This window comes from Ammospiza nelsoni, chromosome 7 (assembly GCF_027579445.1).
Source record: "Ammospiza nelsoni isolate bAmmNel1 chromosome 7, bAmmNel1.pri, whole genome shotgun sequence".
Lineage (NCBI taxonomy): Eukaryota > Metazoa > Chordata > Aves > Passeriformes > Passerellidae > Ammospiza > Ammospiza nelsoni.
Window position 1 is genome coordinate 10404205 of NC_080639.1, and position 26235 is coordinate 10430439.

The following is a 26235-nucleotide window of genomic DNA, read 5'->3' on the forward strand; positions in this document are numbered from 1 at the left end:
TACCCCTTTCTAAAATTTCAACCAGCCTTTCTTTCCAAGCAAACCTCTGCAAACTTCAGCTGCATGAAGAGGACGTGCCATGTGAGCACCACGAGCCACGTGCTGCTTGTGCTGGGGTCAGATCCCTCTGAAGCAGAAATGGATGACACCATATGCTCCAAAGCCTTATAGGACCCCCTGTGTGAAGCCTGATTTTCGGAGCCAGCCACAGGGATGCTGAAAAAACAGCAAACTTGCTGCCCCAATCTCCTTGCTGCAAGGATCATCCACTCCTTGCACAATTTTCAGCAGACAACTTCTAGCTTGCATCCACAGTTTATTACTGCTTTTGCACTCAAATCCTACTCTAAGGCTGCACAATTAAGTCCACATCAAATATATGTCAGGAAGTGCAAAAGGCAGGACTGCATCAGGAAGATTAATGGGCCTGTGTTGCTGGCTCTTTTTAATTTATAGTGCTCCTCTTATCAGGAAAAATTATGGTATTCCAACATCTTTTTTTCAAACTGGAGGAAGCAAAAATCTGCCCATTTGGACCATGCAGCCAAATTCCAAAAGGGCAAATTGCAGTGAAAAAGGTGAAGCATGTACTCCAAACGTGTGTGCCCAGGCAAATGCAGCCTCTGAGAATAGCTCAGACTTCAGTGGGATCCACCAGTGAGGTAATAAATGCATAATGAACAGCACTTAATGCATTTCATTGAATGAAAACCTGTAAAGGTGCCTTCACTTCTTGAAGCATTATAAAATGCAAGAGTGGGACTCTCTTGTGTTACACAAGAACCAAAGTATGAATCCCTGCTTGGCTCAGGTGTGTGTTTGGTGAGAGTACCAATGGTGTTATTTTCTGGGCACAGAGAGTTCCTCCAGCTCTTGTGGGACACAGAAAGGCCCTACCCTGAAGAGAGCCTCCCCCTAACCCTTGTCATGCACAGGGCTGGCAGCACCCATCCCACTGCCAAGGGTGTGTCCCACGGCTGTCTGTCTGCCTGCAGCTTCCCAGTCCCTGAGGCACTCCAGTATGCCTTGAATTTTAAGTAATTGGATCATTTGACCATGTTATAATCCTGCCTATGACTTCTGATTATAGTTCTATCAATAAATCTATTTGCCTTCTGTGTTCCTAAGTGTAGCACTGAAGAAAGCCTGGCAATGGAAAGGCTGACTGAGCACTCCTGGCGCTTAAGACACTGTGGGAAGGTCAATGAGGTCTCCTAGGGGGTCACAGAATGAAACTGTACCCAAGAGCATACACAGAATACGTGTGTAAGATTTACCCATGCCTTCTGCAGTCAGAAACACAGCTTTAAAAGCCTCTGTGAGGAAGGGGAGCCTCCAAGATGTCAGCAGATACCCTGCAGCTCCTCTGAGAAAGGAGGGAAGGCTGTTCCACAGGCCCTTTGCATCTTCAAGCAATGGGCTCGTATGTTAATTGATTAAAATTTGGGCTGCCACCACAAACAATCATTAAACAAGGCTCATTTTCTTATGTCTTTTCTTCCAGGCCATTGTGATAGTCTCCAATGCATTCCCTTTCTTTTAGACACTTTATTTTATTCCATTTCATTTCACATGATGATAATCCTGGAGGAGCTGCACATCCAGCAATCGGTGTGGTTACTTTGGTGCTCATGGAAGCAAAAAACACCAAAGCAAATTAAAAAGACTGCTGAAGGGGCAAGCCTGGGCACCTGCTGAGAGGATTTTGGGCTACCTCCCCATGGTGGATCTTGCAACACTGCTTGATGACATTGCTGGATGCTGCCATGAGAATGTCACAGCCAGGGTGAACCAGCAAGTGTCTGCAGGCAGAGGTGCAGCTCTGCAGAGAAGATGCAGGAGAGGCCCAGGAGGGTGCCTGGGGGAGAGCTGGCAGAGCTGAGCTTAGCCTGAGGCAGGTGAGATGCTGGCAGGCACCTCCCCGTGCCTCACTGCTGGCTTGTGGGGTGTGTGCTGCTGCACTCTGCTCTGTGAGCTTTGGCAGCTTCCATCAAGGCAGCAACTGCAAGGAGGGTGCTCAGCAGCACAAGGGAACCCACAGGCAATTTGGGATTTCACCTGTTTATCATGCTTCTTCCCTGGCCAGGGAAATGAGAGAGGAGCACAAAGAACTCATTTCCAGCCTGGATCCTGATCACAAAGAAACGCTGCCCAGCCCTCAGTCTGGTCCATGTGCCAGCAGTGGTGGGGATGTGCTGCACCAGGCTGCTTGGCCAAGCTGGAGCAGCCAACTTGGCTTCCTGTTCAATCAGCCTCCATAAAAATTAATGGGGTCAATAAACCAGGCATGGGTGAGTGCACAGGCTCCTAACACCCCACGCTTCTGCAAATAGCATATGGTATTATTTGCTGGGCACAGAGAGTACCTTTGCCTGCAGAGAGCAAGCCACTGAAGGGAGGATTCATGGCTATGAAGGGCTGTCCCTGGAAGGAGGAGCCTGAATAAAATGAGAGAATGGTTCTTTGCCCATGAAGGGTAGGAGAATACTATGATTCTATTTCCTTAGTTCATGAATAGAATATAATCATTAGTGACACAGTGATAACAAAAAGAAACGCACTCCAAGCTTTATATTTACTCCTAAGACAACTATTCAGTCTTGGTTTCCAGCAATTATTTATCCAGCAATTCAGTATTAGTGAAAAATAAATTTAAAAAATGACTATGCAGTATCTGCACGAAGCATGAGGAAGGTTTCCTACGTAACTGTGATAGGAAGCAAGGAGGATAAATGAGACAATGCTTCCAAAGGAGAGGTTTCACTGGGAACAGATGCAGGCACATTTCTGTCAGAGCGAGATGGCAATGGCAGTCCTTCCCCATTCAGCATCTTTTAATTAGCCCTCTGCTGTCTGGAAACCTGAGAGCATTGTTGGTATTACCTCTGTTTATTAAAGATTCATATTCAGACTTTGCTGGCCATGGGTCATTTGCTTTTTGGAACCAGAGCAACAGAAAATTGTGCCTGAGATATCTGAGAGAGGAGTACTTAATGAAATGACTAACGTCTTCAGCCAAGTGTCTAGTTGATTACAGGGTCTAAACAGCAGAACAGCAATAAATCTGCCACAAAGAGAATTGTCAGTCAAGAAAAAAGGCATAAAACCAAAGAGACAGGGAGGCAAGAGCTAAAAATGTGAACATGCAAATCTAGTGTTATTTTTACTAGTCAGAGCTCTGATATTTGAGCACATATGCTAATTTGGTCAAGTGTGAGATCCCACCATGTCTCAGAGAGCACTATTTTACAGGGAAGGTGAAGTTCCATTCTGCAATAATTTTAAACGTTATATATTTTCTCTAGGCACCAAAAAAAAAAAAAAGCAATGAAAACCCCAACAAAATTTTGCAGCATAAAAAAGCCCAAAGCCCTTTGCCACAAAACAGCGTATAAATAATAACATAGTTGTTGTACATTTATGATATTTCAACCAGAGACACTTCTTATCTTCCTCTGCTCTGATCAGAACCCCAAATTTCTGGATGTCAGCACAGAAAGCCCCCTGCCCCTCCCAGGAGGACACTAAATGCCCATTTAAAGCAAACCTGGCAGTATATATGCCTGCATAAAGAACCTGGCAATCAGTCCCAAATGCCTTCTCTACCATCAAGGTTTTTCTTTCTGGTACACAGGACATTTTTGCTGACATTACCAGCAGGCAAGCTGAAATGAAGCCAGGCTTAACATTACACCTCGACACTGGAACAGGCATTGTAGCACGGCTGTCAGGAGGCTGGTGGGAGCTCTCATTTACCCAGACAGCTTTGGGGGTGTTTCATGTCTCAACACAACATCATGCAGAGACATCTGAATGAGCTCCAGGCAGGGACTGGGCAAGGTGAACCTCTGGGAGCTCAGGTAGCTCGCTCAGACACGCAGCCTGTGACAGCCCGTCACTGGGGAGCAGGGACAGCCACCTCTGTACCCAGCTCAGCACATCACCCACCACAAAGCCACCTGCACACACAGGCAGCAAAACTGGATTGCTCCAGGCTGCTTGGACACACCTTTGTTTTGATGTGAGTGTCAAAAGGAGCACACAATCTGAGCTTCTGACCCTCAGCCCATCTCCAAGCACACCTATGAGCTTTACAGTGGTCTCAGACAGCCCTGCAGCAGCCATGGGCTGGCACCATCACACCCCTAACAGAAAGACAAGGTCCTGACACACTCAGTGCAGTCAACAGGGACCTTTGGTGGTCTGGCCAAACTCAGGTACCCCACAGTGGCCTCTGCAGTCCAAGAGGATGGCACCCAGAACTGCCTGGCATCATTGCCTGCTTTGGCATGCACTGAACATCATATATCCACTGACATACATATACATAAAATATCTTCAGAGTGCACACTGGCACGCAGCGTTTTACACTTTCTATGAATCACACCCTACAACCTGTCTGTGCTTGCCAGGAGACTGAAATCCTATCACTGCACTCTTAAGAACATCATTAAGAGGCTTGAAGAATAGAGACTCTGCGTGTCTCCTTCAAAACAAATTTTGCTGTAATTTTTGAGGTTGATGCAAAACTTTAGCTGCAGTGCAGAACAATAAACAATACATATTTTATAATGGCAGCACAAAAATAGCACGCAGTATTTCTTTCCTGGGCCTGCTAGTGCTTCTCTTCTGCTTTAAGATCACAAGAGAAGAAAAGCACGGCTCATTTTGAGTGCCTTCCATTCAATGTTTGTTATTTACTTATTTATTTATCTAATTTATTTTTCCTTTTTGTCCTTTGCAGCCCTGCTTCTGCACTAAGGGCTTTAGCATGCCTACTTTGCACGGCGGCTTCCCTGGGATATTTTACTTATTTCAACTGTTCAAATGTTTATCTTCACCAGGAGTAAACGGAGAAAAGCTTGATTCCCTCAGGGGGATGCAATGTTTCTGCATGGCATTTCAATAGCATCCTGTTATTCAAACAATTAGAAATCACAGAGACCATGCACAGAATTATCAGCATACTGCATGGAGATTTTTATTATTATGTAGTGCATAATGAAAATGATTTGAAGGACCCCAAAGCATCATAACAGAAGGAAGCGCTGAATAATCAGGTGATTTTTTTTTTTTAACTGCAAGAGCCCAAAATATTGTTTACTGGACATATGTCAAGCTAAAATGCACTAAAGTGGTGAATATATTTACTGATGGCCTTCCTTGCATACCAAATGCAACACACTCTGGGAGTGTAGCTGGAGACAGAGCCAGGAGCTTGGGCTACAGCTGCCACACTGCTGCTGCATAGCAGGGATGGACTGGCAGTGCTTAAAAATACCCCTGGCTTTTTCAGAGCATGCTTGGCATGGTAGCTCATGCAGGATGCTCCAAAACCACGGGCTGCTCCTGGAGACACCCTGCTGTACAGCCTGCAGAGAGTCCCTGGGCACTGGCTGCCTCCCAGAGCTCAGTGAGGAGCTGGGCTCATGCTCCTCCAGCTTTCAAGAAGTCATCCTGGAGACTGCAGCTCATGAAAAAAATCTTTTATCTGCTTTGCAACTTGAGTCCTAATTCCCCTTTAATTTTTGACCTGTAACTTTTTTGCTAAATTTTTGACCAAAAAAATTACAAACTTCACCTTTGCTTCCTTTTCACAATTCACAGCACCAATTATAGCATGACCTTCACCTGGCTTCCCAATGCCTCTGGTGCCCTCAACAGTACATTGAATTGTAGGCTAACAACTTTAGGGCAAAAGAAATGTGTCCATCTCTTTCTCTTTTTTTTTTTTTTTTTTTTTTTTTTGTCCTTCTAAATATCACTCTTATTTTAAAGATACTAGGTTGTATAAAGCAATCTTTGCTACACTGGATGCTTTAAAGCCAAACGCAGAATCACAAGGCTGATGACTGGGTTTGAAGAGTCATGGAAAAGGCCTTGTTCTAGCTGTGTGACCAGAGAAAAGAATTCTTATTCTGCGCACATGCCAATTCAAGTGTCTGCAGGTATCTAATGTGTAAAGTTTATTTAGAACTCACAGAATAAAATAAATACCTCTCTACGGTTTGCCTGCCCCGGTGTCCTTCACATCTCTGTGGTCTGTGCTAAAACAAAGCTTTGCTGACTGTTTCTCTCTCTGTAAACATCTGAGGCTGTCCTTCATGAACACTTTATTGCTGTGTGCCTCAGACTGCTGATACTGTTCACTCCTATCTTGAAGCCAGCAGAATAATGAAAATCGTTTCCACAAATCCCACAGTTTCACCCTGGATTGAACAGCCAGTGGGAACACTGCAAGATCCAGTGGGAAGCATGGGACAGAATCTAGCTGCAGGTCCTGGCATGGGCCTTGCCAGGCAGGAAGGATCCATCTGCTCACAAAGAACTGCAGCTCTGTCTCAGACCAACACAAATTTCTGCTGAAACTTCTGCTAACACTAGAAGTTACTTCTGAAAGTGGAACGTGGACTCTGATTTGAAAGTAAAGGGATGATGATGGCCTTTTGGCTAGCAGAGACCAGTGTGCTGCCAGCCCAGCTTTTGCTCACATGAGCTATCCACTGCTGGTGGGGAAGAGAGATAGGGACCTTCCTAAAATGAGCAAAAACTCATAAAGGAATTCCTCAATGTGGTAAAGGAATTCCTCAATGTCAAGTCTGCCTCCACATGTGTGAGCCCAGCCCAGCTCTCCCCATAAACCCCTCTGTGTCCTTAAACACATGTGCCTCCTGCTTCCTCAGGAATTCAGAGCACTCTGAGGTGGAAAAGACCCACAAGAATCACCTCAGGTACAACAGCCCATGCAGGGGTTGGACCCACAGCCTTGGTGTTATCAGCACCACACCCTAGCCAGGGGTACCTGCTTGAGGCAGCACCATCTGAACCGGCCACACATTCCAGGATACCCTGCTTGGTCAGCTCTCTTCAATTACAAAACAAAATCCAGTCTGCTATTCAATGAAATTTTAGGAGGACGCTTCCAGGCTTTCCTTCAGGCATTGTTTGCACCTCCTGCACAGGCAGAAAGGTTGTCTGTGCTCAGGATAACCTCCCATTACCTCAGCCCACAGGTATGAGCCTAGCACCCAAGCAAATCACTGCACTGGCAAGAAGGAGGGTGCAGTAGCAACCCTCCTTTCCTCAGAGCCTTCAGGGCTGTAGGTAAAAGCTGCTGTACAAAACCAGGCATTCCTGCTGGCTGGGGATCTGCCTCATGATGACCACGGTCTGGCTGCCTTTGGGATCAAGCCCCAAGGGACAGTGCTGCTGCCAGGGAAAGGAAGACAGACAATGACTGCAATGTGCCATCTCAAGGACATGTCCTTGCCAGCAAACTAATGGGATGAGAGTAACCTTCTTAGGTCTGGCACACAGATCAGTGGAATCCACCTGCGACTTCCTGAAAGGAGCAAGTGCTGTGCACTGGCCAGGACGGGTGTCCCTGGGGCACCTGAGCTGTTCCACAGGGGAGAGCTCCATTACCAAATGGGCAGGCTGAGACACAGCAATTAAATCTGTATGTCTGGGGACACCTCACACAGGCTTTTAGCTGCAGCCCACACGTGGGAAGGGACTGGGGCAGGAGCTGGGCTCTGTGAGGAAGGCACACCTGCCACTCTGCAGGGGCTGTGAGAGCTGAGGTCAGCCCTGTGCGTCAGCTCCCACTGAGTTTTCCTCAGGCTCATATTTAATGCATGGGATGTATTTTTAATGGTTTAGATGTGTGAACAAACCGTGGCCTTGATGTTCCTACACGGGTGTGTGAAGGAGCCTCCGACCTTCTGCAATGGATGCAGTTCTATTTTAATAGTTAACATAAAGTGGGATGGAAGAGATGAAGCATTCCATTAAGACATATGATAATAAATTGGTAAGTGCTTTCCAAGTGTTTTACATAGTTATTCTCTCTGTTGATCTATTTAGCCAACACATGTAATTCCGAGCTACAAAGTTGTATTCCTGCTTTCGTAAACATACTTACATAAAACTCAATAACAACACAGTCTATTTATTGCTAAAACGCTAGTAGGAAATTGGAAAAGGTATAAATACAATTCATTGCTGGTGATCTCCTGCCCCCTGAAGGCACTGTAAGGCTCCAAATCTTGCTCAGTTCACAGCATCATAAAACCAAAGCAATAAATGTCACTCTTTTCTTGATTGCGCATTAGGCCAATCGGCTTTTTATTGCGCCTAAATAGGCCGTCAGGAAGGCACCGCTCTCCTTACTGCTGGGGGATGACTCTGCCTAAATGGGGGGCCAGGGAGGAAGGGAAGCTTACTTTTAAATAACAAGGCTAAGAGAGAACAGGGGGAGAAGAAAGGTGCAAAAGCACGTCGCCCTGCAAGGCCTTTGCACTTGCTCTTTCATGCTGTAATGCCTTGATGTACGCAGACGATTATGTGTCAATGCACATTAATATCTGATGTGCATTACCATATTATCATCCCTTATGTGCACTTTCACAGCCTGGTGAGCCCAGGCTCTCCCAGCCATGGGGTTACATAACCAACATCACTGTGGGGGCACAAACCAAACCTCAAACAGCTCAGGGCAGCACCCGTGCACAGCGCTGCCCTTGCAGGGCACAGAGGGACCTTCCTGTGTCCCTCTCACAAAGCAGCAGGAGCTGGGTGGTCCTCACAACAGCAGGAGCACAAAACAGACTGCCAAAGCCATTCCTCCCAATGCAGATCAAGGCATGTGCTCAAAAGGCCGGGACACTTTCCTACCCAGGACTGATTACACCGGTCATAGCTGGCGGCAGAGGAGTTAAAAAAAACCCCAAACTGTGGGTTCATTTGCTCCCCTGTTGATCTAGACACATGAAAAGGTGACTTTCCACCATGCTGTCATATGTATATGCTGTATCTAGACACTGCCTGAAAAGAGAGAGGGATGCTGTTGCTGCCTCACACAATGCTGAGCCCCACACTCAGCCACACCTTTGTAATGGGTATAGGGGCAGGGCAGTGTTAACACAGTCCCACAGCCACACCACCTGAATGGTGCCAGCCCATCCAGCTGCCCCTGGCACAGCAACCTTTAATTCACCTGCTCACACTGGGTGAGCCATTCCAGCCCCCCAGCAAGGCAGAGGGAATGCAGGAGAGGCCATCCTCCCTTCCCCCCTTGGGTACTGTCCCCAAAACCCTCCCCAAGCTGCAGCCACTGCAGCTCCTCCCCACTCTTCAGCAAACAGCCAACTGGACTAATTGCAAGTCAGCTTTATATTTCCTCCCTGCTGACCACCCACCTCTCCATGTCTCCCATCCACACACATACAGAGATAGGGATCTTGGCCATGGAAACCTGACAGGAAAATCGGTCTGGGCTGAGCCACACTTTCGAAATTATTTCAGATTTCTTCCCCAACTCTAATGCTGACAGACTACTAATTGCAAAGACAAATGATGACTGTGTTTCTTACAAGCCTTCCTCCCCTTGAATTTCAGAAGAATTTGTGTTTCGCTCCTACGAGAGCATGGCATGGTAAGACATGAAAACCCCCCAAAAATCTCAGAAATTATTTTTGGCTTTTCATAAATCAATATTTGCTCTGAAGCAACTGAAGCAGTCAGTAAGGCAAATTCTGCTTTTATCATCACAATTTCCAAGTTGTTCCTTTGCCCTGTAAGACTGACAGAGCATTCACACTCCAACTGAGTTTGTTCTCCTTTCTACCAGCAAAAAGGCTCCACAGGCTACTGAGAAGTTACTCCATAGTTATCAAACTGGGAAAGAACTTTTGTTTCACTGAAGTCAGTGGGATAACTTCCTTTGACTTCCCTAAGTTGGAAGTTCACCTTCTGAAAACCAAGTTTGGGTGAGCATCTGAAAAGAGGAGCACAAGGAAAAGAAAGATCTATAAGCTTTATGATTGTGTAGAGTATTATTCCCTGGACACACAGAGCAGGTTTTGCTGTAATTGCAAAAGATAAAAAATGTCATTTTTATTACAAAACCAAATGTTAGAGATTCTAGTTTTTGGATAAGAGATGGATGTGTCATATAGGGTCCTTAAAAACCTGCTTGGGTGAGTAGTACAGATGGAATACAATGTGGGCTTGCATTTATCTGAGAACATTTAGAGCCATGATATATAGTCTACACGACAGACTTCCTCGATGTATAGAGAAAATATAGCCAATTTCTTTGTGTAGGCTGAATTATTTACCAGAGTGTTCCAAAGTGTATTGGTAATAAAACACTGTGAAGTATAAGTAACTCCAGACAATCTTGGCTTATGTTAAAACAAGTCTTGTTTTGTTTTTTTTTAAGCATGTTATTAAGAAAATAAATCCTGAGAATCTGGAAAGGCAGGACTTACTCAAATGAACACATGCCTCTGAAGGATTGTGTTGACTCAACAGAGAGAAAGGTCAAATTCTCCCAACCATCATCCTAAAGGAGTTGGGAATCAGTCTCACTTCAAAATTAAATAGGCTATTTTGGCACAGGATGAAGGATGCAGAGATGGTAAAGTGATTCTGTGAAACTCACCTGACTGGGAAAAATGGCTGTTTTTAACTAAACCCAGAAAATATATATGTAGAGTACAACAATTTCACCAGCTGCCCAAACAAGCCATCATTTTTCCAAGCAATACCTTTCTAGCCAGGCCACTAGCAGTGCAATCAGTTTAGAAACACAAGGTGCTCATTCCCTCCTCCTCCTCTGGACAACCAGACCACAGCTTTTCAAAGGGCTGCTGAAGATAAAGACAACTGCTTTTTCCATACCTTTCCTGGCTCTTTCTCCAGACTCCTTCTCAGAAAGAGGAAAGCCACCTATTTTTGGCTTGATTTAGGGTCTTTCTGAAGGCTGTGGGGATCTTTCCCTACATATATTTGGGAACAAAGTCACTTTTACACCTAGGCTAGTTTAGGTTGAAACTGCCCTCTGAAAGAGTCCTACAGTACCTCAGCAGCTTGCCAGAGAGAAACCTGACAGGAACCATGGCATTCATGCAATGTTCACCTGGGGATCTTATTTTCTGACCCTAACATGATGTCTAGGCATTGGTTTCTAATAAGCCAAATCTTTCACCAAGCTAGAGTTGCTGCAATATTGCTCTTGTTTGTGCTGTGGACAGCAATTCAAGCTACAATTTTGTATTTTGCTAGTTTTCCACCTTTTGTGTCTCTTTGGCATTTTTTCCCAAGTCCCAAATAAAGAAGCATGGCTGGGTTCTCTCTTCAGCTCTCATACTCCTGGCAGCAGTATCTGGCTGAGCAGCCTCCTAGAAAAGCCTCCAACCTGGCTCCTTCTTAGAGCTGGCTTTGTAACTAAAATGTAAAATACAGATGGGTAGGCATCATCTTGCTTTTTCTAATATTCCTCACATTTTGCCTTTCATTGCAAGTGCTTCATTGACTAATTTCAGTTGCTTAGGCTAGATTTTTTCCAGTATTACCGACTCTTAACCCACTGAATGGTGTCCCTACACTTATCTCAACAGTTTCCCTGGAAGTCAGCTGCTTTCCTTTTATTTCAAAATCTTTTAACCACAGAACACACACCAAATGAAACATCACCAGGTAACAGAAGTGGGCTAATTCCTGGGCAGGCACTGGAGGTAGCTCTGCTATCAGGTTGGGGCTAAGATAAGTGACATGGCTGTGAGAGGGTGCACCCTGCTTGGTCAGCTGCTGCTGTGCAATGCAGAGATTGTGCTCCAGTGCCTTTAATTCCCTCTGCAAACCCTTGCCTGGACTCTTATTAGACATGACTACTAATCTCCATGTGAAGATTTATGCAGCAGCAGCTTCACTTCATGCCTTAGGTATGATCTCAAGTTAAGCAGAAATTTAAGTTTTTGCAGTATTGTGCATTTTTAATGATTTTATTCCATTCCTGTGCTTATTTGAGCACAAGTCCAACATGTATGTGCAAGTGTTATGCCCAGCTATGAACACAGATCTATATTTTCACTAGAAGAGAAGGAAAAGCAGCAGAAAACAGCAACATATCTACTGTATAATGCCTGGGACATTGCAGATGTTAAAGCAGCTCGTTGTTTCTGCATCTGGAACAAGTAGGTCACACATAGTTATTATACACACTGCTGAACATGAAGCAGCCAATACCCGTGTAATGTATGTGAGACTTCAAACCACCTTTTAGTACTTGAGAGCAGTACACAGCATCTTGTTTGCAAATGCTCTGCTTGAGAGCAACTGATGGAAGGGGGAAGGGACCCAAACCTGACTGACCTAATTGCTGTGTGGATGGAAAAGCTGGCAAAATCATTAGTTTCTTTTATGTTTTCTTTCTATACAATAATAAAGATAAATATTGATTGTTGGGGCAGTATTGATTGCAAGGGTCGCTGCAGATGGCAGCTGCATGATTTGCACAGATATCTCCCATTTACAGAGCCACTTATTTGCATGAGAATGTGGTTTCACCCTCCTCACACGCTTCTGACTGTTTGCTTGCCTTATAGGAGCATTTACCCAAACTAAACGTTCCAGTGACTGGCAGTAAAACATGAAATGAGGGACTGAAAGAGCTCACCTTTGTAATACCTTTTGTGTATGTGCCTGTCTGCTGTGGGTGAGTGGAGTTTATTGTCCCAGTCACGTGGACAGAGGCACAGGACACAGGGACCTGCTGTAATTACCCTGCAGTGTCACCTCCTCACCTGGGAATGCCACCCAGGGGCACAGCACACCTGGGACCAGCCCTCCTTCCTTTCCACTGACCCACACACTGAACAAGCCCAGCTCCTTCCTCCAGGCCTGGATGCCTCCAAGTCCCAGTTTGGGGTCATCAGAGACCCTCAAGAATGGCTTCAGCATCTTCTCCTGAGCTGAACCTGCCCAGTGGGATCCTTGTCCACTTGCAAGGAACGGAAAAGGCCAGGCTTGTGAGGAGGGAAGGAAGTTTCCTACCACAAGCACAGTGCCTATTGCAGAGCATGATACTCCACTGCCAGCCAGGGAGAAGTCCTTGGGGTGAGCAGCACCAAGTTGCAGGAAGCAGCAGGGGCATTCAGGCACCTTTTTATCTCTGGTACAAACCCTCCAGTGGCCCATTCCAGGGTCAGACACCTCCTGCCAGGGAGCTGCTGCCTCTCTCCTCCACCTGCAGCCCCCAGAGGGAGGAAGGAGCAGGCAGAGGAGCACTCTGGAGGAGACCTCCTCCCCTCCTTGGACACTGCCAGGCTGTAGGGGAAGCTCTCCCTGAGCACACCACTGTGTCTGCCTTCCAGCTAGCAACCTGCACCTTACTGTGGGCATTGCTGCTGGCTGACCTGCTGGTGTTGGAATGCAAAGGGAAAGTATGCATATTTAACCCCAATTCATCATTTTGATTTTGATTAACTCTGCAAGTCAGAGGTTTGCAGGCTTTAATCTCGTTTTAAGAAAATATTCTCATCCTCTCTACTGTCAGCATTTTCCAACTGGAAACTCGACCAAAGGATCTTTCTTATTCTTTATCTCCTTCCACTTTGGACATATTAGTGGACCTCTGAAACAGCTGCCCAGTATTTATCCAAACCATGCCTTGCCCAGTGTAGGGAGTGCTCTTATTTGCTCAGTGGCTCCCAAGGAGGAGATTAATGCTGGAGCCCAGGTTTCTGACGTGGCTCTGCACTGACACTGAGCCACTCCAGCAGAGAGCAGGCACTCCATTTGGTGAGCACTATTTATGTACAGTGAGTGTTTCAGAGATGCTTTTTGGAAGAGCTGAGCAATACACCATGGCTCAAAACGTTACGCCTCATTCCTCAATTCCTTTTAAGTATATCTCTCGGGGTGTTATGTTGAGTAGCCCTGTCTTACAAAATCAATTATTCCTTAGCCAGCTCAGAAATAAAACCCAAAGCAAGCAACACCAAATGTCTGATTTACCAATAGATTGCAACCCCGTGCTAAAGAGTGTAGCCACTGCCCTGCTTTAAATATTCATGAAGCCCACTGGTGCAAAATGCATTAAAGGTGGGAATAATGCCAGTAATGCACGATCCTCTTAGTGACAAGAAGCTTTCACATATTAAAGCAGCAAGATGTTAAAGACTTTCAAGTGAACAGTCTTTGTTTTTAACTTAGAGAAAGAGATTCACTAATGGAATGCCAAATTGCATTCACTCTCATGATACTTGACTGCAGAATGGGATAATAACACATGTGTGCTTCTGCATGCCATGGAAAACCTGTTATTACAGAGGTTTCTTTCCTGCCTTTCCTCTGCACTTTCCAGAAAATGTTCACACAAATCTTAGCCCTTCAAGTAATCTTCTGTGTGCCAACCCCCCCATTAGAATCCCAGGAGTCAAGCCATTAACAGATTGGTTTCTCACAAATAAAAAGAATTAAAAATAATGGTGACAGAACACAATAGCACAATTTAGATGAGTGACAACTGGCAATGAATAACCAGAAAAAAAAAAAAAAAAAGAAAGAGTTAAACTGGAGATAACGGTCTGCAAAATATAGACTGTGACAATGCAGAAGAATGTCAATTGTCACTTTAAATCATCAGCAGCCCAACCACATCTGCTATCACACCTGTGCTCTCTTTTCTGATCTACTCTGGCACCCTAGAAGTAGTAGGCAAACAGCCAGCCTTGCATCTCCAGCCCTCTGAAGTCTGGCTCTGGCACCATTCCTCTCACCTGGAGCAGATCAGGCACTGGCCCTGCACCCTCAGACTGTTCCTGACTGACAGGGATTCACTGCTGCAGCTGGGACTGACATCCTGTAGCAGCAGGTCCCAGGACCACCAGGAACTGCTGGCCCCATTTAGATTTTACAAACCTCATCAGTCAGGTGAGAGAGCTAAAGGAGTCCTACTTGATCCACATAAAAATAGTGAACAAATAATAAATTGACATTTCTTGGCAAGGGGAGTGGGGCAACATGTGCCTCTGGTGCCAAACATGAACATTCAACTAACATATATTGGAAAGAGGGATCTATAACCTCCATAGTTAGTCCACTAGACTATTAGTCCACTATTTTTATTCTAGAAATAAAAATAATGAAAAGCTGACAGCCAGAAGGCTGTTTGGGAAGATGGTTTAGGAAGATGCTTATCCAGGACTAATCAGGGAGCAAGGACAGGAAAATAGAGCTCAGTTAGGCATCTGAAGTTGCTTACTTCAAAGCACGCCTTTCACAGGCTTTAGATGGGGTCTGGGTTTTTGGATGGGAATTGGCTTTCCTGCCTCCTAACAGTTTGTCTGGGAGCATCTTCCCAGTGCCAGCCCTTCCCTGCTTCCTGCCCCCAGAAGCACCTTCCCCTGCAGGAAGAGTGCCTGTCAATAAAGACTGAGCACCTCAGCTCCTGCCATCACTCTGCTGCTCTGTAAAAGCCAACTTGTTTCAAAGGGGAGGAATTAGATTGTGCAAAAGCTGCAGTGGGAACACTCGGGTAAGTTGGATCAGGCAGTTTTACCAAGCTATTTCTGGAAAAAAAATAAACACTGCTACTCAGTGCTTATGATTAATAATGTTATCTTGTAGCTAATTTTATTCCTTGCCCCTCTCTTCTCCTGCCTTCCAATTTGGAAGCACACTTAATTATGAAAACATGAGCACTAGACTGTGAATTTTGATATATTAATTTCACCGTGGTTTTGTTTCTACACTGCACCACCAAAGCTCTCAAGGACAACCAGTCAAGGAGACAATGAAAATCATAACACCTGGGGTAATTTTCTTAAGCAAAGTCAACATTAGGCAATTTCTTACTCACAAATTTCATTACATTACTGAAACCTATAACCATGATGCACCTTGCTCCTGTTTTTCAACACCACAATTCCCTTTGATGACTGGAGCCAGAGCAAGGACTCAGTGGTTTTTTTGCTCGAGGTTTTGTTAAGGACTAAAACCAGAGATTACTCAGAGGCTGGCAAGACCAAACCAAAAAGAGCACAAAGGGATAACCATGACCATATTCCTGAGCTCCTTCACTCAACAGCAGAACTGTTCCTACTTTCATGCCTGACCAGGGTGCACAGATGCCTTGCCTGGGTGGGGTCAGCTGCCCGACACTGGGCCCAGCTATCGTGTTCACCATCATTTATTGACTCCTCTCTGCTCCATTCTGGTTCTCCACACTGGAGCTCTGGCCTCAGTGTTTTACTGACACCTCTCTGCCCAGTTTGTGTATCCAGCCTTTAGCCACCACTAGCCCACAGCTTCAGAAGCACCATCCAGACACCAGCTCTGACATTTGCACGGTTATTTTGTTGTCTCTCTAAATCTGTTTTAGTTACTTAGAGAGAAACATGAGGTGTGGCATTAGGGCTGTGTTAGAAATACAGCTCTGTGAATAGTGACCTTTTTGATCTATTGGCTGTTCCAAAATCACAATGAAATTATTAGCTCAGAGTTGGCTTATTGTAAATTTGCATATATCCTAGGCAAAATGAAAAATAAAAGTCTGAGTTGATAGAATTATTTCCCTTCAGCTTTTGTAATTAAGGTTTAAAATAAAAAAAAAATCTGAATAATTTTGAAACCCCTTTTAAAAAATAAAAATTAAAACCATTTACACTGAGAAAACATCTAAATGTACACTCTCATTTTTTCAAGCAATTGAGGGCAAGGTTTTCAACTCCAACAAAATAGGAAAAAGCGAGACAGATTTCCCAGCCTTTCTAATGCCACACATGAATTAACATGATGATAATACTAATGATACTTTTTAACTGGAAAAGCTTTAGGTCAATTATTTTTCCCAATTCTATTTTTTACTGAAGTATGAAGCTATAAAACCCCAGATGGAATAACATAAGTTATAATGGCAACAAAATGGATAACTGTGTTTCTAAACTTGGTCTAAATCGTGCATGTTCCAAAATACATTTTTTCAGAGTGATAACCACCTTAGTCACTTAGAGATGAATCTCTGTGTGCAGAAAACAGAGCATCTAACATTTGTAATGCTTTCCAAACCACAGTACCTTTAAATAATACAACATTCATTAAAATAGAAGAGTAGAGAAAATTACTGTACCAAACATCCTCTGCATCTTCATCGCACTCTGCCCCAAACTGGCAAATGTCACAGGTCGATGTCTCTTTTTGATTGGTTTCACCTGAGCCTTCATTGACTGTTGGATGGAAAGCAGAAGAATATACATTAGTAAAGACAGCACTGTAGCAAAGCACTTCTCTCTCTCTCTAGAAAAACCTATTCACTGCATCAGCTTAACGCGCTGCTCACAAAGCCGATGGCCGGCCAACAGCGCTCCTGAGCGGGCCAGCAACACAGAGATTTCCATGCTGGCCTGTGACAAATCCCCTCAATTACACACTTAAAAGGAAAACCAGAGAAAAACCCTTCCTTTTCCCTCTCCCCTTAATCAATGACCCCTTCAAGCTGCAGCCCAGGAAGGTCGTGTCCCCACTGAGCCTCGCTGCTTTGTTCCCTGGGAAAATAATGGAGGGGCATTGATAGCATCACATGCTGCCTCGTGTCCTTTACCCATGAAGGCCTTGAGGTGGACCCAAGGGGATGCTTTCCTCGAAAATGTTTTGAAATTACCTGCCTTGTGGTGCAATCTAGTCTACTCCAAAGGCAAAACATTTTTCTCTGCAGAAGCACAGCTATGAGCCCCAAGGACTAGTTATCTCTGGCAGGGAAGATTTAGTACTGTCCAGAGGAGAGGACAATCTCCAGCATAGGTTAAATTTGAAACCAGGGGGAAAGTCAATGCTGATGTCTGCAATTGTGTAAGGTTTGTACCTGCCCTGTAAGCCAAAAACAAGAACGGACTAAAGGGAAAAATCAAAATTTGGGTGTAAGAGGACTGCAAAAAAAAAAAAAAAATACTGATGGCTGAGTACTGAAAAACAGAAAGAGACCACTAAGGTAGGCATCAAGAAGAGGGTTTGTTAAAAGATCCAAAAGAAACATTATCCATGTTTCTACTGAAGTGTGTAAACACCCTTTGGTACTTTTTGAAAGATGCCACCCTCCAGCAAGGCACTGTACCCAGTGATATCCTTCTGCCAGCTGCAGAGTTATTAAACCAAAGCAGACTTTAAGCATCAATCAGCTCTGCTCAGACTGATGTTGTTATCTGCACCAACTGTCTCTGCAGTGTCACCTCTCGTGCATTTGGAGTCAGCACCGTGGTGCAGCTTTCTGCACACCTGGGGGCAACCCACGAAAGCTGCAGTGTGTTGGTAGCCCCAGTGACACCCACTGGACAAATCATCTGCCTGATGTGCATCCAGGTTGTTCCCAGAGGCTTCTGTGTCAGGGGGCTCTGACTTTGAATAAGCTGCTTTTGATATTTACTCAAAAAAGGATGAGAATCCCAGGCTTTCTGAAAGCTGTTTGAGGAGAGAGGGCTTTTGCCCCTAGAAGAGCAAGGGTGACTCCAATGCCTGTTTTTCAATACATTTGCTTCCCTATCCTGGACAAGTTATATAACCTCTGCCATGCTTCCCACTATGTGATAACAGGAATAATATCATTTCCTCCCAACAGAGCATGTGGAAACAAGTATATTAAAATATTGTGATAAGCTTAGATATTACAGTGATAGAAATCACAGAAATACCAAAGGTAGATCTTATCTAAAATGCTTTTTTCCTGAACCTTAATATAGTCAAAGGAAGTGTTGGTATTTTTAGGTATGGACTATGCTGCATTAATTTTCTATCAGTCATGCTTGAAGTTAGACTATATTAAACTGAAAAAAAATCACCTGTGAAAAGCATTCTGATTATTCTGAAAGGAGAAAAAAAAAAAAAAAGGTAGCTTTGCTCTATTTGTACAAATTTGCTCACCTTTATATCCATAAAATTCACGTATGAAAAAACAAAGGGGAAACCAGGAAAAACACACTGGATTTTTGTTCTATTGTGTTATCAGGCTTTACAAGGAAGGGCTGAGCTGTGTTCTTTCTGTTTCCTTAAATGACCGGGAAACTCTGGAGGCTCACATGTTATAAAAGCCAAGGCCTGAGGGTGGACAAAGAGTCCAGGTGCCACATCCTCACACCATTACATCTCCACGTCCTGCCCATGTGATTCTGGCCCCACAGCATCACGAGCTCCTATGAGATCCTCCCCACCTCCCTGCAGCTGCATCCAGGCCTGCAATGTTTCATTTACATTTTAAATAAAGAAATCTCTTTTACTGAGGAGATAACTCTGACAGCCAACCCAGGCAGGGGATTTCCAGTGGTTAAGATATTAGGCAGGATATGTAATGAGTGACTACGGCACCTATGGGCAGACGTCTTCTTCCAACAGCCAAGCATTCCTCACCTATCAGAAACATGACAATTGCTCCAGTTCAGGAGGGTGAGAATATATACTTTATGGAATGGAGCTTTAATTTCTTTATTTTGTTATTCTGCAAATCACTTCCCTTGCATTTCCTTTTAATTTAAAACATATGCCCTGCTCTCTTCCTCCCTGCAATGTTTCTATTCATCACTGCCCAGCACGTGGCGCTTGGCTGGGGACCTCACACAGCTCTGCATCACAGAGTAAGTGAAATAGCTACTTAAACCATTAAAAAAGGCATTTGAAAGACTGAGCATGTTGAAGAGCAGTAACTGATTTGGAGAAGATCATCCACTCTATGGCACATTGCAGTTCTGAATTTCTATTTGAAAATAATAAGTCACTCCTTTGTATTTTTCCAAAGGAGCCCTGTGACCAGCTTTCCACCGTCAATGTGCATGTTGTCATTAAATGTGCAAATGTGCAGCAGTCCTTAATAAAAAAAGACAGCTGTTTATCTCCTGTTTATGCTCTTTCTGTTGTCAGTAATACAGATAACATTATTCTTTACATTTCTTATAGGTGTGTTTTCTCTCCCTACACAAACATACCCACTGGCATAGGCACCCACACCCAGAGCTGACACACACAGGGCTTGTTTTCTCCATGCTGTGCAGATAACTGCTTTGATAAATCAGACATCTTACAACGAGTTATTTTCCCAATATTTCCTGCTGCTTTCTAGCTTGAGGACTAGTGGATGCTTATTTTCTAAGGTGACTCTTTTTTCTTTTTTTCCCTTCACTGCACTTGCTGATTTGCACTTCTTTTCTAACCCAACTGGAAAAAATTGTTAGCAAAAATTAATCTAGTTTCTGGATTCCTCTTCTAAAACAGAGAATGAGTCTTCTTCTCATGCATGTTAGGTAGTTTTCATATTAGCAACTATTGAGGTTTTAACACCAAGGCCCTACAGGAACATAGTAGGGCTCCAGGGAGGCTAATCACTGAAGCCCACCACTTATTGCTCACAGAAGTGAGAAATTTTAAGCAAGATTATCAACTCAGAGTCCAAAGAAATGTGCTAACAAGGGTTAGAAGGTCACTAACATTACTTGAAAGTCACTTCAGAGACTATGTCAATCTCCTAAGCAATATAAATTCTCAGCTGTGAAGGCACTACACACAATTTACAGAGGCAATGGACTGTGGGAACCACAACAGCTCCTGTTTTAATCATTTGGTCCTTCTCTGGCTTTCTCGCAGTGCTCTGATGAGATAGCTGTGATTTCAAGAATGTCTGTATTGTTTGCAGGTCCCACAAGAAAGAAACCATTCCTGAGGCATTTTACTCTGTCTCCATAGCTGAAAAAAACCAGATTGAAAGTATCATCAGTAGATTGGTTTGACCCTGTGCTTATTTCCTGTAACATCAGGAGAAAACTAAAAGCCCCAAAAACGCCCACTGCCACTGTAGCCACCTCTAATTTCTCTTTACATTCAATCTCTTTGAATAAAGTCTTCTGTAGGTACAGACCTACAAAATGGCTGTAGCTACAACCCCCAAAAAATCATGCTAGGACTTTAGCCACACAGCTTCCCAGACTCATGTTCTATTAGGAGCTGGATTGGTGGTTTAGAGGTTTTAAAACATAGACATCAAAATCTCTGTGCTTGAGCTGCTGAATAACCTTTGCTCAGTGCTTGATGAGTGGCAAAGCCAGGATGGCAATGAATTCCTGCCAATTTCCAGAAAAGCAGCTCCAGTGGGATAGTGAGGAGCATGCACAGCACCTCGGTCTGGTACACAAAGTGCCACAGGGGACAAACAGGGGGTATCTTGCCCCACAGACCACACTGTGAGCAGTAAAGGGGTGTGGGAAGAGTAGCTGGGGAGCCATGGGAGTGAGAGACAATCAGGTGGCAACACTGGCTAGACACAGGTCCCTGAACCTCTCTTTGCTAACACGACTCTGAAGGTAGTAGGGCAAACTCAAGAAAGCCTCAGCTCAGGCTTCACGTGGCTTTTTAGGACTATTACAACAATCCTTGTTCAATATATTTCAACTACACAGGAGAACACAACAAAGAAACAATATAAAACATCCCCACATGCTTGAATATACAAAATATGACTATAATGAATTATGAATTATGACTACTCTGATGTATTCTTCCTTTGATCGATGTGATCAGACACGTGCTTATCATAACCCCTGATTCTGACTTGACTCCTCATAGTGGGATATCTTTGCTATTGTTGAAAGAAAAACTTCAAAAAAAGGCTTGCTCTAGCTCGTCCTAACAGGATACATGCTTGTTTTCAGCTATAAAACCTAGGTAAAAACACAGATCTCGCAGGGATGAAAGTTAGTGGCCATTTTTGTATTGCAGAATGAAAGACAATGTGCAAATTAAAATGTAGTGGAGGAGGATGACCTTCAGAGCAGCTGAAGTGATCTTGCCACAGGCTTCTGTCCTAACAGGAGTGCTCTGGGCAGGTGAGAAGGTGAGTGGATAAAGTGAGAAAGGTCTAAGCAAGGAGGGCAGAGAAGCCAGCAAGAATTTACTAAATGTGTGAGAACAAGCACTACCAGACAGCTAACAGCACCACACAAACTGCACCAATAAAAGCCCAGATGCTGCAGGCGACTTCACTCTAATCAATGAGACTTTTTTCCTGAAAGCATTTGCTCAGTCAAAACCTGCAAAGTGAGAAAAATGAAGGGTGCAAAGCAGGGGGTCAACTCACCAATGGCTCTGCCCTCAAAGTCTGGCAGAGGCTCAGAACGGCATTACTGTCACAATGAAAGGAAAATGGCCTACAGGATTGGTAATAAATTCAAACTCTGACGTGCCTTGCCTTGCTTTACTCCTGCCAGCTGGCCCCATCTCAATAAATACAAATTTGCCCTCTCTCACACCCATAAACACTCTGGGGAAATCACTTATTGCAGGGGAAAACGGCGCCTGTGCCTAGCTCGGGACCCAACACAGAACTTCTTAATATTGAAATGAAATATTCTCCTTCACACCAACGTGCCTTTGATGGCTTCTTCATAGCACCACAGGTGAGTCCTTGAAACTCCCTCTCTGCTATATGGGCAGGTGATTTAAACAGCACTGGGGCTGTGCCATACCTGAGCTGGCTGCCTGGGAAATCAGACCCCCTTTGTCAGGGTTTAAACTGCCTCAGGTCCCATCCTTGGATACCTCTGCCTTGCCATTCTCAGCCAAGTGCTAGAAAAAGTTAATGGGATAACTTTAGAATGATGTAAATACCTAGCAGGGTTTTGGAGGAGGAACAAGATGCACCCAGCCAGCTCAGATTACTGATAAAATGTGCTCTTATCTTATTGCTAAAGACCATGCAGATAGAGCCTGGCACTGCTTTGATGCCAGTCAGACTCAATTTGCAGTGTTTTTCAGCTCTTGTGATTCTCAGCTTATGTTTTTTTTTTCTTAAAAATCATAACCAGTGGATTATCTGAACATATAAGGATCTCAGCTTCCATGTATATATTTGTTTTGAAAGGTATGCCTAAGCTTTAGAGCAGTGGAGAAAATACTTGTGAGTACAACACCAGGACCTCTCATGTTTATAATTTTTAAAAACTGCTTTTGCAGGGCTGATTCATGATTTTTCAGTGCAATGCTGAGTTGATGTCAGGAAAGTAGCACTTCTGGAGCAGCTCACCTTGTGCACAGCCCTGTGCTGGGCTCAGCCACACCTTGTGGGTGAAGGCTGTGCTTCTGCCCTGGATATGGAATCTCATAGTGCAAGAAAACTGTCTAGGAATGCCCTGAGTTTGGGGAATAACAAGTACAAAAATTATTTCCCGCTACTAGTAAACACTGCTGCTCTGTCTTTACTTTTTACCTCCTGTCTTCATTTCTGTCATGCCTTCTAATTCTCTTGGGTCTTCTTTCTTTTTCCCACCACCCCCAGTTTTCCAGCAGCATTTTCCCAAACACCTGGAGCAGCTCTGTCAGCCCAGCTGGCCCCTTGCTCTGCCCAGCTCAACATCTCTGGAACCTCAGGAGCCTTCTCCAGCTGTCACCCAGCCTGGGGGCTCCATGGTCTCCCCTGGCAGCATTCCCACTCTCTAAAGCTTGCTTATTGTGGCTGAAAGTGGCTGGGATGGGAATGGTTTCCCAGGATCAGCGCTGCTCCTCTCTCCTTCCAGCAGGTGCTCCTGCAGCATCCCTGTGTGAAGCCAGGCCATGACCCTCCACAGACCTCTGCAAGGACTTGTCTGCACTTCTACAACCGTGGCCAGGAGGGAATGGACTCCATTCTCACTCAGAGTGTATTTATTCTAAACAAACACCACTTGCTTGTTGCTGTCTCATGCATATTCCTGCAACTCCCACAGTGCATTTGATAAAAAATGAAAAGCGATTAGTCGAGGAGTTATTTCTCCTAGCAAATAACTCTAATGGTGTTACAAAAGGAATGGCTCACTGAATAAAACCCTATTGTAAGCTTTCTGAACGCTGACATGAAACAGCTGTGCTTATTGCACCATTGTGTGGTCCCCCTACAAAATTTGATGTTTGCCTGGTGTCTGTGGGCTGCCAGCACTGCAGATTTGGGTGCCAGCACCTTTATGAAGGTGTACAATGACCAGCACTGACAGTGTTTGCCAGCATGAGGAAGAGTAGGCTCATTTAATTTTGCCAAGAGCTTCGCCTCATAAACAGCTTTGAGTAAAAAGCCAAAATAGCACATGGGGACTATTCATCTCTGCCTTGCATTAATTTAAAGAGAAGCCTCACTTCCTTGGAGGAGAATTTTCAAGAAATAGATACATCTTTTTGGAAAAACATGCCTGCAATACTGCCAAAGCTTTGGTGGCACCAGTCCCTGCTTTCATGTATTTCAATATGCGCAGCAAGATGAACAAAATAACCAAGTGGACATGGCCACAGCTCAGAGGATGCAATGCCACGGGTCACCAATCAAGGCAATTATTAAAGAGCCTGGAAAGAAATTACTGTAGCCCAAATTGCAAGGACCAGAAGATTTTTCAGGATCAAGGAGAAATAAAAAAAGATGATGTCTGATTCCTCCCTCAGGTTGACTTGCCTGGCCACACAGATCATTAACCTCAGCACTGTGTCAAGGTAGGTAGGGAGCTGCAGCCCAGCACAGTGCCCAATGTCTTAACGCTTTTCTTATTTGTCAGAAAATGGCCATCACAGGCTACCCCGAAGCAGAGTCACGTGTGAGCTGCTTCTGGCTGGCTGGTCCTGTGTGTCACAAATTCTATAGATGAAATGTATGGACTCCATACATGCTGGAACAACAGAACCTACAAATCCTGTGAAGAAATACTGCATGAGGTGTGGGCTCAGTTAGAGGAATTTGAGGCAGTGCTGCCTTCTTCTGTAGGAAAAGATGTTACAGTTGGATATAAACCACAGAAATTACCCATCTGTGCTTTCCCTGACCTCTGCCAAGAATTCACATCCCACCTGAGGTTCTGAGCATTTTCATTCATTCTAGGCAGAGAGAAATGCCTATCACTGAATTTACAGTAATTCAGTGAAAAAATTAAAATATCTAAAGCCATGCTTTCACAAAGCCTAAAATAAGCCAGTCCCAAACGGGTGATGTGACTTTCCAGGGCTTTCCACAGTTAAAGGGTGCTTTTGCCAGCTTCCTACTTGGTGGAAAGATTAACAGAAGTCTTAAATGTGAACCCTTACAGCTACTCATCTTTCAAGAAAGAGAATGAAAGGAACAAAGATAAAACCTAAGAGAGCTGTCTGGCATCCACTTGGTGACTACTTCAGTTTTAAGATCTTTGTCACTTTGCTGTTGATTTAAGTCTGTGTATCCTTTTGAATATTAGTATGGCTAGCAAGATAGCAACATCATACATAAAAATGTTCTTTATTCCAGAACAGATGAAACTCCCAGTGGTAAAAGAAGATTTAGGTATCTCTGAAGATTTCTTATCGCTGTGCAACATAACTCTCTAATGGTTCAGTGCCTTGGAGGGTCATCTGAGATCACTTATCACATAAATCAAATAGGTGGCAGGCTATAAGAATGGAAGCCTATAGCAATTTCATGTCTTTGCTTGCAGACATCAAATCTATCTTTTAGGCAGACTATAGAGGAGATAATATTCCACTCCATTTAAGCCAGTGAAGAAACCCAAATCTGCGTATTAACCAATTTTTGGGAAGCTGCTTCTGGTCTCGACTGCGCCACAATTATCTTGGGAAATGACTGGTTTTAAATCCTAAAACATGGACGGCAGACACTGGTCCTGGTTTTAATTTAGACTAAAGCTGCTGTAAAATCACTCTGGCAATGGAAGGGAGTGCCAGAGCAAGTGAAAGTCCAATTTAGTTGATGTCCCATTTACATAACCAGCAGTGTGTAAAGTGGATCCACTGTAAAAATGACTTGGATCTACCTTGGATGCAACAAGAGGAACAGAGTTTTCTTTTCCCTCTCCACTTTTCTTCCATGTAATACTCCTTTCCCTTGATTTCTGTGGTGTTAATGCAGGTTACACACATGTACAGAGAGCTGGAGCTGCCTTGGGGCTCAGGAGCACCAAGCTTGCATGCCAAGCTCATTTCTAGTGGTGGGATCTTCAGTGGGGTGCCAGAACTGACAGTCACAGCCCATTTCAGCCAGGCTGTCACCCCATCACTGGGAGTGTTGAGATGGCTCCTGAGCTGCCTCCTCCTCCATCAGCTCAGTGGATCCCCAATCCCCCTTCACAGTTCCTGCCCCAGAATTTAATACTTCTGCAGTAGCACACCCTGATCTGAGCCTCTAAACTGCACAACCAGGGCTCATCCCTGAGTTTGCTCCTTTCCCTGTGAGAACTCCCTCTAAAAACAAAGCCAAAGCCAAAATGCATCTCAGAGCTAGTTGTTAAGACATCCCTCCTGACACATATGAGGGTATTTCTGCCTTCCCAGTGCTGTAGGCAGGGAGTCCTCCGGTCTCTGCTGCAGCTGGGGGTGCACAGCAATGCTGGCCCCTAAAGAACGTGCCAGAAGCTGAGACGAGGGCAGCTGCAAACCCTCCAAGTCTTGCTGGAGGGGGTACAATATTTATGC

General features: G+C 44.4%; 1 protein-coding gene across 1 annotated transcript in view; it reads right to left on the reverse strand.

Moving 5' to 3' along the window:
* The window catches only part of TMEFF2 (transmembrane protein with EGF like and two follistatin like domains 2), a 125059-nt gene that overhangs the window by 35726 nt on the left and 63098 nt on the right, over window positions 1-26235 (reverse strand). Inside the window, exon 5 of the mRNA XM_059475821.1 lies at window positions 16919-17015. Within this exon, the coding sequence (XP_059331804.1) occupies window positions 16919-17015 (97 nt within the window). The remainder of the gene's footprint in view (window positions 1-16918; window positions 17016-26235) is intronic.